This window comes from Phodopus roborovskii, unplaced genomic scaffold, assembly GCF_943737965.1.
Source record: "Phodopus roborovskii unplaced genomic scaffold, PHOROB, whole genome shotgun sequence".
NCBI classification, from domain to species: Eukaryota; Metazoa; Chordata; class Mammalia; order Rodentia; family Cricetidae; genus Phodopus; species Phodopus roborovskii.
Genome location: NW_026126407.1, coordinates 6,755,797 through 6,770,564, shown reverse-complemented (window position 1 = coordinate 6,770,564; position 14,768 = coordinate 6,755,797). Strand labels below are relative to the sequence as shown.

Sequence of the window (14,768 nt, the reverse complement as noted above, 5' to 3'; positions counted from 1 at the left end):
GTACTTGCCTAATATTTACTGAGTGCCTATGTGCTAGGTAAGCCCTTTGGTTTGGTTTGGTTTTTTTTTTGGGGGGGGGAGGGTTCAAGATAGTGTTTCTATCTGGCCTCCAACTCAGAGATTCGCCTGTCTCTGCCTCCTGAGTGCTGGGATCAAAGGCATGCGCCACCACAGCAAGACATTAGGTATGACTTATGAGTTTTGTATTTAACGTGTCTGATCCTCAGCTTGCTGGAGTACATGTGGTAGTTGTCCCTATTTTCCAGATTGAGAAAACGAGGCATGAGAGGCCAGACCAATTTTCTGAGGTCCAGTGGCTGGTATAAGAGCAGGGTTCACACCCAGATTCTCACTCTCTTCCCAGTGCTACCTCCAGAAACCATTTTTACCATCCACTCTTCAGGCCCCTCTTGCCAAAAAGCAAATGATATCACCACATACATAAATGTACACATGCACACGTGTGTGCACAGACTGCTCTGGAAGCTGGGGTGCCACGCCACGGGGTGGCAAAGCTGACCCATGCTGGGGAGCGGATTGCCAAGACCAGAGCAGGGCTTACCTTCCTGCAGTCTTTGCAGAATACAGAGGCGCTGCCCAGGAAGCCCAGCACCTCCCCGCAGAGCAGACACTGGGAGAGGCCGTTGCCCATCACGTTCCGCTGCATGGTCTCCAGCCGTTCCACCAGCCGCCTGCAGCACAGGACACAGTCAGAGGGAATGTGCTTCCGTCCTTAACCTGAAGACTGCTTGGGCACAGCTGCCCTTGGAGTCTAAGCATATGCGCTGTTCCCTCACCCCTTTCCCTGGCTAACTCCCAGTTACTCCTCAGCTCGCCATCAGCTGAGCACCTAGGATGTGCAGGACACTGGGAATGTTGTAGCAAACAGGCCAGATAACACATAGCTCTCCTGGAACTTAGGTTCAACGAAGGGGAAAATTCATGAGCAATAAAACAGGCCAAGAGTGAGGGGACAAGAAGAGACAGATGAGGGGCCAGAGGCACAGTAGATGGAGGCCAGGGAAGGCACTTTGAAAACACAAGAGTGCTGAGAAATGTCCCAGAAGCCAGAAAAGGCCAGGAGGCTAAGGCAGACCCTGGGGATTTGCAGGTCACAGGCTAGAGTTTGGTTTCAATCTGAAGTCACTGAAGAGTTTAAAGGTGATTTGACCCAGGTGACATTTTTCTAAGCCCCTGTGGAAATCTGGGATAGTGGGGAGGAGAGTGGAAAGAAGGAAGCCAGGAGGAGGTCAGAAGAAGGCTGGAAGCCTGAGCTGCACCCCAGAGGGCAGTATTGAAGACTGAAGACTGCAGCATTGAAGGCCGGGTATGGGAGGGACAGTAGGTTCCAGGTCAGAGCACCTGGGCTGGTGAGAAGGTGCAGCAGGAGAGGGAAAAACCACTTTTCTTTCAAAGTGCTGGCTGCTGAGCACCCAGGAACACAGCTGAGCCTGCACAGGTGCCCTTCCACTGCAGATCACCTCCTGCACCCACTGCCACGTAACTACAGCCTCCATGGCACTGTTTGGTTTGTCAGCACTCTATTTCTGGTACCCAGCGGATGGATGTTCAGTGGAAACTCTTGAGTGGATGAGGAATAGTGTGTGCCCACATCAAAACTCCCTGGTGCTCACCCCTACCCCCAGGGGGAGGAAGCTACACTTCCTGCTTTAGAGAAGCCTGGAGCCCAGGAAATAGGAAGGGGGAGGAAGCTATACTTCCTGCTTTAGAGATGACTGGAGCTGAGGAAATAGGAAGCAACTTGCTGAGTCATACATCTCCCAGGAAGAGGAGCCTCTGTCCACTTCCAAACATACCTGCGACAGTGCCCTACTCACCACGGCCTGTCCTTTCCTGGGGTGATGGGATGTTGCTAAGGGGGACAAGGGAGACCATTTCCATCTGCATGTCCCACAGTAAGCACCTCTGCTTTCCATATATTGGCATTATTGTCCATCTAGGGACCTGTAGGGCCTTGGGGCAAACCCAGTTCCAACTTGCTCTCGGGAACCCCCTTGTCAGTCGGTGTCCTGTTTCCACGAATCATGTAGAGGACACACTTCCTCCATGTGAACAATTCATCTACAGTGTTGCTTCTGGGTCTTATGCCCTGCAGCTCAGCACTTAGGGTGGCACCAGACCACAGAAGGGACTTCCCGAGGCAGCACTGTGGAGGCTGAGACAGCGGCCTGCTGGCTGAGAGCATCCAAAAATGCTTCCACAGCACAGGGGAGCCTGTATGAACCTCCTGCAACCTATTCCCAGCTCGCTATCCTGGGGGGAGCTTGGAGCCCTGGAAGTGGCAGCAGCTGGTATGTCAATCACCAGCATTCACTGCTAGACCAGAGCCTGGCAGGACCCTTGGGTAGGAGATCTGTAAGGAGCCAGGTTAGACTGAAAAAAAGATAGACATAAGCCCTATTTGTACTGACAGATAATGACCTGTCTGTGTGATTGAGGCTCATACAAGAGGCCGTTGGCACAGCAGTCATCTTTCTAGTGGGACCATGCGCCTTCTAAAGCTGCCTTTCTACCGTTTCTGATTTTTAAAAATGATCATGGAACTAATGGAAAAAGATGAACAGAAAAATAACAAGATCAGAACAAACCGAGCTCCTGCCCAAAGCAGCGGAGTGCCATCAATTGCACTTTCCTACCCAAGCTCTTCCAAATCAAACAATGAAAAGGCACACCAAAACACTGGATGATGGAGTCCTACCTAGCTGAGAACACACTGGAGGGCGCCTCCTGCTGGGCCCAGTGTTCAATTCAACATCAGCCTCCACTTGAGTGCATCCCTTGGGTGAGCTGCAGTTGGCAGGGGAGAGACCAAATCCAAACTGCTCCCTGGGCTCATTCCCACACTCCTGGGGTCCTGGATCAGTATGATTCCCAGCTCCTAGCTGTCTACATTCCAGGAGGCACAGATGAGAAGCTGGCTGACTGTGACTGGCACCCTGCAGACCCCCTGCACCCTCCCTGCTCAGCACCCTGGCTGAGCTGGAGCTGCTGAGTGGCTCACCCGATCCTCTGCTGCTCCAGGATGTCCAACCGCTCTGCTCTCTGAATGACCTGCAGGATGACCTCCAGCTCTCCAGGGCTCAGACACTGGCTCCTCCTTTGCTTTTCCGTCTGGTATGTGTGCACAGACCAGCCCGTCTGAAGCCTTGGGAGAGAATAGTACTGCTGGAGGTAAGGCTGCATAGTACAGCTGTGCCCCAGTGTTCCCACAAAGCCCCCGTGGGAATGGCGTAGACACAGCCTGGACACTGTGGTTCAGAGTCCATAATGAGAATTCCTGTAAGGGGTGGATATGTGTCCTTCACTGGTATCCGCACTGCTAGGATTCTTGCAATGTGGGACCCACCATTTCCCTGTCTGGTAGGGGAGTCTTGGAGGGCCAGGCACTATCCTGTCTGGTCCTAGCCCCCTCCTTGCCTACTGTGCACCTCTCACACTCTGCACTCAAACCATACCAACCTCCTGCATGCCATGTTCCTTCTACCTCAGGACCTTTGCATGTGCTGTTTCTTATACTTGGAACTTTCCCCATATTTCCGCCTAACATTTATTTCTCTGGGTCAACAGAAGCATCATACTCAAAGGGAAGTCTCTCGTGGTCCAGGACCCAGTTATAACCCCATCCCCACTCCACTGCCAATCATCGCCATTAAAAGAACTGCACATCTCTAGGTACCTATACAAGTTTCACCTCTACCAATCTCTGCTTTAATTTGAAGGACCAAATGAGCTCAGGAACGTTCAGTGGCATTCCTGCTAGGAAGAATGTGGGTTGGAAAACCCTTCAGGTTTCCTAGGGGTCCACTGGACTCAGCTCCCAGCTCTGCAGTGGGGTGTCAGTCTGTCCCTAAGACACACACCTGGGAGGAGACACTGACACTGGCTTTTATGAAAGGCCATGAAAGGTCTTAGCAGCTGCTGAACAAGAGCTGAAGTTGGGAATGAAGAGAACACTGGAGGATCAAGGGACATCTGGGCTCTTCTACATAATACAAGCGCTGAGGTCTGCCAGCAACATGGGTCCTGCCAGGGCGGGTACCTCATTGGCCTGGTATCAGTGGAAATGGTAGAGAGGGACTAACCTCATCCCTTGTCACTCTCCCTGCCGGGGAGGGATGGGAGGGGGCTGAGGCACCCAGATGGAAGGAACGAGTCAGCTGTGGAGCAAAGACGCTCACATGTCATCTGTGACACCACTCTTCCTGAATGCTTCAGATTAATTTTCCTATCCACCTTTGATGTCTCAGCTCTGTCCCCCGCAGGCTCATAATGTCTAATTGCGAATTTCTTAAACTTGGTTCCAGTTGGGAAATGCTGGCTCCTGTACTGACACAGTTTAACAGCTGCAGGGATGCTCCTGGCCTATCAGAGCCAGGGAGAGCACCCACCAGAGAGCTGAAAGAGACTAAGAAGCAAAAGGGCATCTGAAAGGCCCAGCCACAGGTGCACACTCTGTGTGTGTGTGTGTGTGTGTGTATCTGCGTTTGTGTGTCTGTCTGCGTGTGCGTGTCTGCGTGTGTGTGTCTGTGTGCCTGTTTGCGTGTGTGTGTCTGTGTGACTGTCTGCGTGTGTGTGTCTGTCTGTGTGTGTGTCTGTCTGTGTGTGTGTCTGCGTGTGCGTGTCTGCCTGTGCGTGTCTGCGTGTGTGTGTCTGCGTGTCTGCGTGTGTGTGTCTGTGTGCCTGTCTGCGTGTGTGTGTCTGTGTGTGTGTGTCTCTGTGTGTGTGTGTGTCTGTGTGTCTGTCTGTCTGTGTGTGTCTGTGTGTGTATCTGTCTGTCTGTGTGTGTGTGTGTGTGTGTCGTCTGTGTGTCTGTCTGGTGTGTGTGTCTGTGTGTGTCTCTCTGTCTGTGTGTTGTCTGTCTGTCTGTGTGTGTCTGTCTGTCTGTGTGTGTCTGTCTGCGTGTGTGTCTGTGTGTGTGTGTCTGTGTGTGTGTGTCTGTGTGTGTGTGTCTGTGTGTGTGTGTCTGTGTGTGTGTCTGTCTGTGTGTGTATCTGTCTGTGTGTGTATCTGTCTGTGTGTGTATCTGTCTGTGTGTGTGTGTGTGTGTGTGTGTGTGTGGTCTGTGTGTGGTCTGTGTGTGTCTGTCTGTGTGTGTGTGTGTGTGTGTGGTCTGTGTGTGTCTGTCTGTGTGTGTGTGTGTGTGTGTGTCTGTCGTCTGTGTGTGTCTGTCTGGTGTGTGTGTCTGTGTGTGTCTGTCTGTGTGTGTGTCTGTGTGTGTATCTGTCTGTGTCTGTCTGTGTGTGTGTCTGTGTGTGTCTGTCGTCTGTGTGTCTGTCTGGTGTGTGTGTGTGTGTGTGTCTGTCGTCTGTGTGTCTGTCTGTGTCTGTCTGGTGTGTGTGTCTGTCTGTCTGTGTGTGAGTGTCTACATGTGTGGGGAGGGAGAGGGCAGATCCAACTGGAACAGAATGGTCACTAGGCTGAGGACTAACAGGAAAATCAAGACCACCCCCCCCCTCCGGCGCAAAGGGACACAAGGGAACCACAGAGGGGCACAGGCCCTGCTAAGGGGAGGGAAAGATGCTGTGGGCTAGTTGTGGTCTCTGCCAAAGGGAGCTGTTCATTCAGGGAACAAATTGGTGTCCTGTGCTGTCCAACCATGACAGTCAGTAACAGGAGCAGAACCAACAAGGATGCCTTGCTCCCTGTGGATTGTTGTGATAGAGCACACCTGTGGATTGTTGTGATAGAGCACAGGTTTTGGGGTCAGCTGATGAGGGTGGAAACACAGCCATTCACAAGTGATATGGGCAAGGAGTTCAGGCCTCACTTTCCTCATCTGAGAAATGGGGACAAACTTATTCTATTATAGTGAATAATAAACATGGGCCAAGAGTGGCGTGCATTTGCCAGCCACCTCTCTCCAAACGTCCTCCTGGGAATAAAACTTGCAAAAGACTAGAATGAAGGCGGCAGCAGGTGAACGAAGGAAGGACATCCTAGCAGGCCACAAAGCTACTTACTTGGCTCTCAGAGCAAGCTGCCGATCGTTGGGGCAAACCCACTGATCGTTTCCACTGCTGAAGATGGTGTCAGCCATGGCTGGGAGCACAGCCCAGGGCGGGAGTCACATCTGAGACAAGAAGGAGAGGACAGAACACATCAGTGTCTGGTGAGCTGATGGCAGACAGGGTCCCTGTGGACCACCAGTGGGCGCTGTATTCACTCTTCCAGCAAGGCCTGGGTCAAAGCCTTGGAATCCTGAGTGGCTAGGTGTGTCTCATGACGAAGTGACCAGAGTAGACGGGACATCAGAGGGTGAGAATCAGAAGGGTGAGGAGAAGGCGTGCTCTCAGTGACTTTCAACTCAGCTGGCCAGCATGCAGGGCATCCGACCCTGCCCTTTCCCACACAGCACCCTCAAGGGACAGGTCAGTGAGGAGATAACAAGGCAAGCTCCTGATTCGCCCTCTCCCCTTACTGGACCAGAATGGCAGCTCATAGCCCTGTGTTCTGCTCCCTAAGAGGTCCCCACCAAAGACACAGTGTTCTTCATAGGGCAAGGGTGGCAGCCAGCACCACCACTAGACAGTTTTAAGAGTCATCACCCAAAAGGGCTATCCTTGAAAATCCTGCAGGAAGGGACCGTTCTCTAGAACCTGATGGTTTAACATAAGTACTATAGCTAGCTGGCTTTTTATGAGTTACTGAACAGAGGACTAACTCAACCTGCCTATTACGTTGCTTGCGCCTTCTAAATGGAGTGAATGTGAGTGCATGTAAGTGTGAGTGTGTGTGTGTGTGTGTACGTGTTGGGGAGGAAAAGAGATGAACTTGGGTTAGTGTGCACCAGTGGATTGCGAATTCAGAACCCTTCTATATTCCACAAAAAAAAAAAAAAAAAAAAAAAAAAAATCGAGAGGGAAGCTGAAGTGGCTCTGTAGTTAGGAGTACTGGCTGCTTCTCCCTTCTCCAGAGGACACAGTTTGATTCCCAGCTCCTACAAGGCAGTTTACAGGCATCAGCAATTCCAGTCCCAGGGGGTCTTGTGCCCTCTTCTGGCTTCTATAGGCACTGCATGCAATGCAGTGCACAGATATACACACAGGCAAAACACGCCTATACATAAAAATAATTTTCAAAAACATTGCCGTTGGATCAGGTGCAACAGTGCTGTCCTCATGGCTTTGTTCTATTCTCCAAGATTACCAATTGATTTGGGGTGATTTCTTCTGAGAAGAGAAACCCTACAGAAGCTTTGCTTGGAGATAAATAAACGGACATTAATTCAGAATAAAATTCTGTGCTTATTGAATTCCTTCTGCCTCAAGATGAAAGTTGTAAGGATGCTGCAATTCTACCTTTATTTGTCAGAAACACAATGACACACGTTTTAACACACTTTGGGCTTTACATATGAATATAGGTGAGTGCATATGAATATATATGAGTACACAATTCCTCATCACTATTCAATACACTTTCCTGATATAGTAATGTGTTAAAAAATAAATGTTTATATGCTACCAGTAAAGTTGTATAACTGAATTAAGTAGTGGGGGAAAAAACAATATTGAAGTTGGAAATTTGTTTGCCATTTCCTCGGACTGTTAACCACAGCCTTGCCACATGACCCAGCAGCTCAATTGTGGTTATCAAGAGGAGTAACAGCATATGTCCTCACAAACACACGTGTACAGATGTTCTTAGCCACACTATTCCTAAGGCAGGAACGACTAAAATAACCATCAACTGATAAAAGTATAACATATGCTCTATCCATACAAGGGAATGTTATTTTGCTATCTAAAAAGTTCTCAGACCTGCTCTAATATGGTTGAACCTTGAAAACAGTAAGCTAAGTGAGAAGGCCAGACCTGTACAAGAGGTCACATACCATACGATGCTGTTTATGGAAGAAAAGGCCAATTTATAGAGGTAGATTAGTGGTTATTAGTTGGCACAAGAGGACGGTGACAGCTAATGCAGGCTGATGAAAATGTTCTGGAATTAGATAGGAGTGATGATTATGATATGTGAATTCCAACTCATTAAACATTATAAGAAAAATCTTTAGGGGCTGATGAGATGGTCCGGCAGGTAAAGCACTTTCTGTGCAAGCCTGGCAACCTGAGTTCAATCCCCAGGACCCACATAAAGGTGGATGGAGAGAACCAACTCCAGTTTCCCTCTGACCCCACATCATCTTACACACACAATGAAAAGGAAAAATGAAAACTTTGAACATTCCAAAACATATAAGGCTATATCTATTGGTAGGTATTTTACTGAGAAATCTAAAAACTTCCATTAAAGATATTATGCTTACTAGGTATTCACACAATTTATGTCTTTTTATGAGAAAAGCACATGTTTTCAAAACAAAGTCAATTCATGAGAAAACTGGGATTGTTTTATATTTTTACAATTTACTTTGATTTGGGAGTTAACTAAAGACAGCTGGGCGTTCTTGGCTTTCCTTTTAACCTTTGGAGCTGTTGTTCGGTGAAGTACACGGAAGGCATCCAGGCTCTCACGGCTGTGTAGGAAGGCGGAGGAGTATTCTAATAGCTTTCCCAGATAATGGTGTGTGCTTTTCGGCACTGAAACTCAACAGATGGCACTCACTTGGAAACTAGTTCCAGCACGGCTTCTGAAGCCACATCCGAATACTTCCTGTTTTCTCGGTGTTTATGAAAGAGGCCAAGGGTCACATGTTGAAAACAGTTTTGATTTTATGGATCTCTCAAAAGTTTTGGGGCCCCTCAGGGGTCCCTGAACCTTACCTAGAGAATTGCTCTTCCAAACCATTGTGGCCCATGTCCATGATGGCCACCAGGAGGCAGCGTGCGGGCTGGAGCTACCTGGCCGTGCACTGTCACCAGACAGGTGGACTTGACTTTTCCACCATGGGCCACAACCCCCAATCAGCCAGGAGCACAGGCTCCATATGCAAGCCAGGCGCCTCTGGACCTTCTCCCAAATGGAGCTAATGAAGTCCAGAAAAGCAAGGAGGTACAGAAATGAAGCTCATACCTAGCGGTGCACGTCTTTAATCCCAGTACATGGGAGGCAGAGGCGGATCTCTGTGAGTTTAAGGCCAGCCTAGTCTACAAAGTGAGTTCCAGGACAGCCAGAGCTATATAGTGAATTCCTGTCTCAGGGAGGAAAAAAAAAAAAAAAAAAAAAAAAGGACCCTTGGCATAAAGGTGCCCTCGCCAGGCCTAATGGCCTGGGTTTGATCCCAGGACCCACATGTGGAAGGAGAGAACTCCTTCAAGCTGTCCTCTGGCCTCCAAAGGTGTGCTATGTGCTGTTCCTCCACATAAATCAATCAAATGCAAAGATAAAAATAAGAACCTCATGTCCATTAAAAACCTCAAACCTGTGCCCCATTCCCAGCCCCTAGTGCATTGTGGGGTTGTCATTTTTGTTTCGGCTTCTGTTAGCTTGTGAATGGCATGATCATGCTGCTAAGTGAGTCTGAAATGCATTACTCTGCTCAGAGTAAATATTTAAGACACACGACTCATATGTTCTTTTTTGCCCATTCCAACATTCTGAAAGTGTCAAGAAATGGAAGGACTATGACCCAGGTAGACAGTTTCTACACAGGCTGCCCAGCTCTGCCACCAACCTGCAGCGGCCACTATGCCTAGACCAATGTGTCCAGAGCAGCAACCCAAATCTGGCAGCCCAGTTCCTGTGTGACTGGACACAGAAGGGAGGTGGGCCCTGTGCTCTGTGGCCACTCTACAGATGCAGAGGAGTTATCAGGGTGACCCTAGAACACAGGGAGCCTTGGGCTCTGCACTGGGGAGACCTTACTTTCTGCACAAGCATCTAAACTGAAGCCGGTGACAGGTGTGCAGAAAGACAAGCAGGGGAAATCCTAATCTCCATGATGGCACAGAATGAAAGGGAGCCGGGAGAAGGTGGGGATGGATGCTCCTCAGAGCTTCAAACCAGACCCCTACCCCCCCCCCAAAAAAACACTGCACTGAATACACTGCCTTCAGGTCACTTCCTAGTGATACCGTTTTAGCCACAGTCCAGAGAACCCTGAGACTGATGTGCACCTGTCCTCTGACCTACTGCAAGTCTATACGGTCTGTGGCGCCCACAGGCCATTCTGTTCTGACCTTCCTAACCTAATCATTATTCTTTCTGTTGGATGAGAAGGGAGGGTCAAGAGGCCTTTAAAGGACACGCAGGTACATGTGCTGGTGTGCCAGCCTCGGTGGTACTGTCACTTCCCACTTAAGCACAGAAGGTGGCCCTTATGGCAGGGAGGAAGATTGGGAGAAAAGGTCCACAGCAGCAAATAAACAAAAATGGGGGTTCCTGCAGATTTCCTAAAGGTACAGAACAAGTCTGTGGTCTTCCTGGGGCCTCTGTCTCCCCACTGGTACTCAAGGGAGGGATGCCCTGCAGGCCTGCCCTATACCCGAGTCTCCCTGCTGAGATGCACGGAGGGTGTGTGACACAGCTGCTGCCAGGTCCAGGGAGAAGGCTAGGGGCGGCTCCAATCTAGATTAAACCCCTGTGCCAGCCCAGTCCACGGGATGAAGACGGGAGCTACTGTCAGATAGACAAACCTACAGTGATGGTGCGATGTCCCTTCCAGAGTGTGGGGTCACGGCACTGGCTGGGCAGGGACACTTGGATGCAAGTCCACAGCTGAGCGTGTTCACAGGGAGGCTCAGAATGAAGGTCAGACACAAGAACACAGACTGCTGCTGCCACCTCAGGCTGCGGCTGGCACCTCTGGAAGCACAGCTGTCCATCCTTCACACGGCGCAGCCTCAGGACAGATGGGGGACGGGAAGGGCAATTCGAAGGGGCCCATTTTAGGAAGCTGCCACAGAGCCAGCTTGGGTGTGCCAAACCTCTTCGGGCTGAGCTAGCTGCCAGCTCCCTGACTTGGAAGCCAATTAGAGCCCCCTCTAATGGTCCCCATTCCCTAAGCACTTCTCTGCCAAACTGTATACATACCACCCAACATGTCTGCCCTGCTCAAGTGAAGGCTTTGGGAAGACTACAGTCCACACATTCTTGAGAGTTCAAGGCTAGCCTGAGCTACATTAGAAAGACTTTGCCTCAAAAACACCAAGGGCTAGTAGTGTAGCTCAGTGGTAGTGAGCCTGCCTAGAGTGCACACTCAAAGCCCACGAGTCACTGCCTAGCAACGAGTGCACGCGCACGCGCGCACACACACACAGATTGGGGCCTCACAGCTTCCATCAACAGTACTGTGTGTGTTAAATGTGTGTTCTGCCTATTTGTTAATAACGTATGAGTGAACAAAACAAGGGTACACAGAAGGTGAGGAAGCAGGAGGGTGACCCCTGCCTATCCAGGAAGAGGGGTAGAACTAGCCTGGAGGGGACAGAGGCAAATGGACAGAAAGATGGCTGCGTGGGGCTCTGATCACTTCCTCTATCACAGAGAGATAGCACACAGGGTCTCTAAGGTCATCTTAGCTGTGACAGGCAAAAGCCTAGACAGGCATGGTGAGTGTGTCACGTGCAGGGTGGCTGTGCACGTCCAATGGACCCATGTCAGGACTGCTGCTGGGGGTGGGGTCTGGAGATTGTCCTCTCCTCTCTGTCCCTTGTTGCCTTGCACAGGGTCTGCTGCAGTGCTTGCCTGCTAAGCTCAGCTGTGTTTCATGGAGAGACGCCTCTTCCCAAATAGACACTTAGCCAAAAGAACCAGATGTGCAAAGAGCAGACAGGACAGACTCTAGCCAGGCTCTGCGGCTGGTTGGTTCAAAGGCAGTTTGTTTCTCAAGATTCACTATGGCTTGGCTGCCATGTGGCAGTGGATGGCTCTTACAGCCCAGCCGATTTCCCTGGAGGGGCTGAAGTACCCCCCCAGGCCCTTTGCAGGAAAGCAGCTGCCTCCTTGCGTCTCTTATCCTGTATTGGGTGTAAAAGGCTGAGCAGAGGCTGCATCCAGTAGAGACACTCAGGGGTCCTTCAGTGGAGGCTACGGGTGCTGAGGGCAGGCAGGGACAGGAGTGGCTTATGCCAACTTCTTGAGAAAATTCCTAGGGCACAGAAGGTTCATAAGCCCCTGGCAACTCTCAGAGCAAGATTTGTAAAAGCAAATACTGTGTTTCTGAGAGATCAGGTTCTCTCCTAAGTCAAGAGGTGGTCATCCTGTGTGTTCACTGCCCACGTCCCCAGGGGACTTGTCCCCATTGCGAGCTTCATGCCCTGGACTCCATGGGATGTTGTATGATAAAGAAAAAGCAAGAGGCAGAGAGTTGTTTCAGTGCCTCCAAGACGGACAGCCTGAGTTTTGATACTCAGGCTCCGCATGATGGAGAGAACCAACTCCCGTAAGTGGTCCTCCGGCCCATCACATGTGCGTACTACACATGATATGCTCCCTCCCCTCAACACACCCCAAAGGGGAAAAAAAAAAACACCAGAGACACTCATCACTCCTCCCCCATGGCGATGCTCAGCATCTTAATGGAGTAAAGACCTTCTGTATTTTTCTAGGGATTTACACACAGATTTTTAAGTAAAATTGGATTCTTATTACCTACCTTGTTTATTCAGGTTACTATTCTATCCTATGCTTTCCAATATCCTTGACATTATAATATTATGACACCAGAGTAGGCTAGACATAGTTCATCATCTGGGACACACTGATGACTTCTGAGTTCTCTGTACACTCAACAAAAAAGTGGATACCCTGAGAGATCCATCTTGGTAGCTATCTCTGCTGAGTTCCCAAGGGTAAATTCTCAAAAGAGATGTGGAATGGGCATTTTGGGGAAACACATTTTGAGTCATCTTTTATACAGTAATGTTCACATCCACTCCAAGCTGTGAGCTGCAGGCCTCATGCCCACTCTCTCTGAAGTTTGTCTAGAATTGTCCATCAGGAAATATCTGCTGGAAGCAGCAGGATACCATCAGTCTAACGTCAATGTTGCATTTTCTGAAGGGCCTACTTATAGATCTTCAATTGTGTTTAAGAGTATGTGACTCCCCCAAAGTCGACTCTTTGCAAAATCTTTGCATCTACTTTAAAAGAGGCTTCTGGCTCCTTAGCTTGGAGTTGGTAGGACCAGTGCTGGCTTTAGATTCTTGGTTGATGGGCCTTGGCAGGTACTGTAACAGCCAGCCAGCACGGTGTTCTAGAAAAAAGGAGTGAGGGCTAGGGGCGTGGCTCAATGGTAAAGTGAACAAATGAGGTCCCATGCCATCAAAACAAGCAGGCAACCAAAGAGGAAAGACTTGTGTCCTCCCCACCATGGCCCCAGGGGTCCCTGTGACCCCAGAAACGCTGTTGCCTGGTTCCCAACCTCCTAACTCACCAGAGCTAGGGCCAGGGTAGAAAACCACCCACAGCTGTCCCTATCACACACCATACCTAGGGGTCAAATCAACCTGTCCTTGCAGAAGCATGACACACTCACCCAGCCCCTGTCCTACCCAGGGCCTGGGAGGGGCCACAGGCCCAAAAGACAGCTTCTTCCTGCTCTCGCTCTCTCCCTCTCTCTCTCCCTCTTTCTCTCCCTCTTTCTCTCCCTCTTTCTCTCCCTCTTTCTCTCCCTCTTTCTCTCCCTCTTTCTCTCCCTCTTTCTCTCCCTCTTTCTCTCCCTCTTTCTCTCCCTCCCTCCCTCTCACCCTCTCCCCCTCTCCCGTGTTTACTTCCTCTGTTTCTTCTCAGGGATCTTTTCAATGATGCTATCTGGCCTGTGAATTCCAGAATGTGCAGAGAATGTGAGCAGGGGATAGATGCTGAGCCAAAGACAAGATAATCCGCTTGGCCAGGGTCTGCCTCGATGCCATCACAAGGGAGAAACACTCCAACCCTGTGCCCCACGCACACCCGGAGAAACACATCCCAAGTCGGGCCACACCATCTTCATGTGAGAAGGAAGGAAAACACCACAGGGGAATGAGAACGGAGTGGCAGGTGGGAACCCGAGAACAAACCCTGTCTGGCTGGGGCGCCCAAACACAAAAGGCACCAGCCAGTGCAGGCCCTGCCTCCTAACAGCCTCTTACAGACATCTGGGTCATTGAATCTTGATGCTTAAATGAAACACGTGGCCCAGTCGTGGGTGGCAGAAACAAACACCCAGCTGACAGGTTCAGGGTGCATTGTAAATGGTTATGTCTAGGGATGGTTGGTTTGCACATTAATGTAGCAACACATAATGCATACAAATTGTATTTGGCAAATAAAACCTTTTACCTTGACCTTAACCGCCAACCAAACCCCTTACCGGGTCAGGTTTGATTTTCCACTTGTGGGAAGAAAAAAAAAAAAAAATGGAAGAAAAAAAAAATCAAAAGTCTAGGTGGAAGATGCAAATGTGAGACAAAGGTCCCTCCCTGATCGATCATACAACAAAAGACAAGCCCTAAGAAGCAAGGGTGGGAGGGCTAGAGACAAAGCAGGCAGCTTTTGAGAGACTGGGAAAGAGTCCTCATACTGAGTGCAAAATCTGAGCCACCACCCAGAGAGCTGGGTGGCAACCTAGCTGCAGTCCCCATCCAGCCCCCATAGGAAGAATTCTGTGATCCATTAGTCATGTCTGCCCTGGTGTGGGAGGGAGAGTGGGTGCACATTTGCTATTGTCAAGTCTGTCACTCCCAAGGTAGGCAGCTATGGATAGGTTGAGGATGACAGAGGAGGAGATTGGGGGGGGGGGAGTCTCAGGGAGGGAGGAGAAGCTGAGACAAAAGACAATACTTGCCCCTGCACTAGTGTTTGCTGAGGCGTTAGGCACTGTGTGAAAGCCCTTCACTCTACACCAGGCATTAATTAATATTCCA

General features: G+C 50.0%; 1 protein-coding gene across 1 annotated transcript in view; it reads right to left on the bottom strand.

Annotated features, from left to right (window-relative positions):
* Rph3al (rabphilin 3A like (without C2 domains)) overlaps positions 1–14,768 on the bottom strand; it is a 101,133-nt gene that overhangs the window by 69,610 nt on the left and 16,755 nt on the right. Inside the window, 3 exon segments of the mRNA XM_051179982.1 lie at positions 563–692; positions 3,023–3,166; positions 5,982–6,091. Of these exon segments, the coding sequence (XP_051035939.1) occupies positions 563–692; positions 3,023–3,166; positions 5,982–6,058 (351 nt within the window). The 5' untranslated portion in view covers positions 6,059–6,091.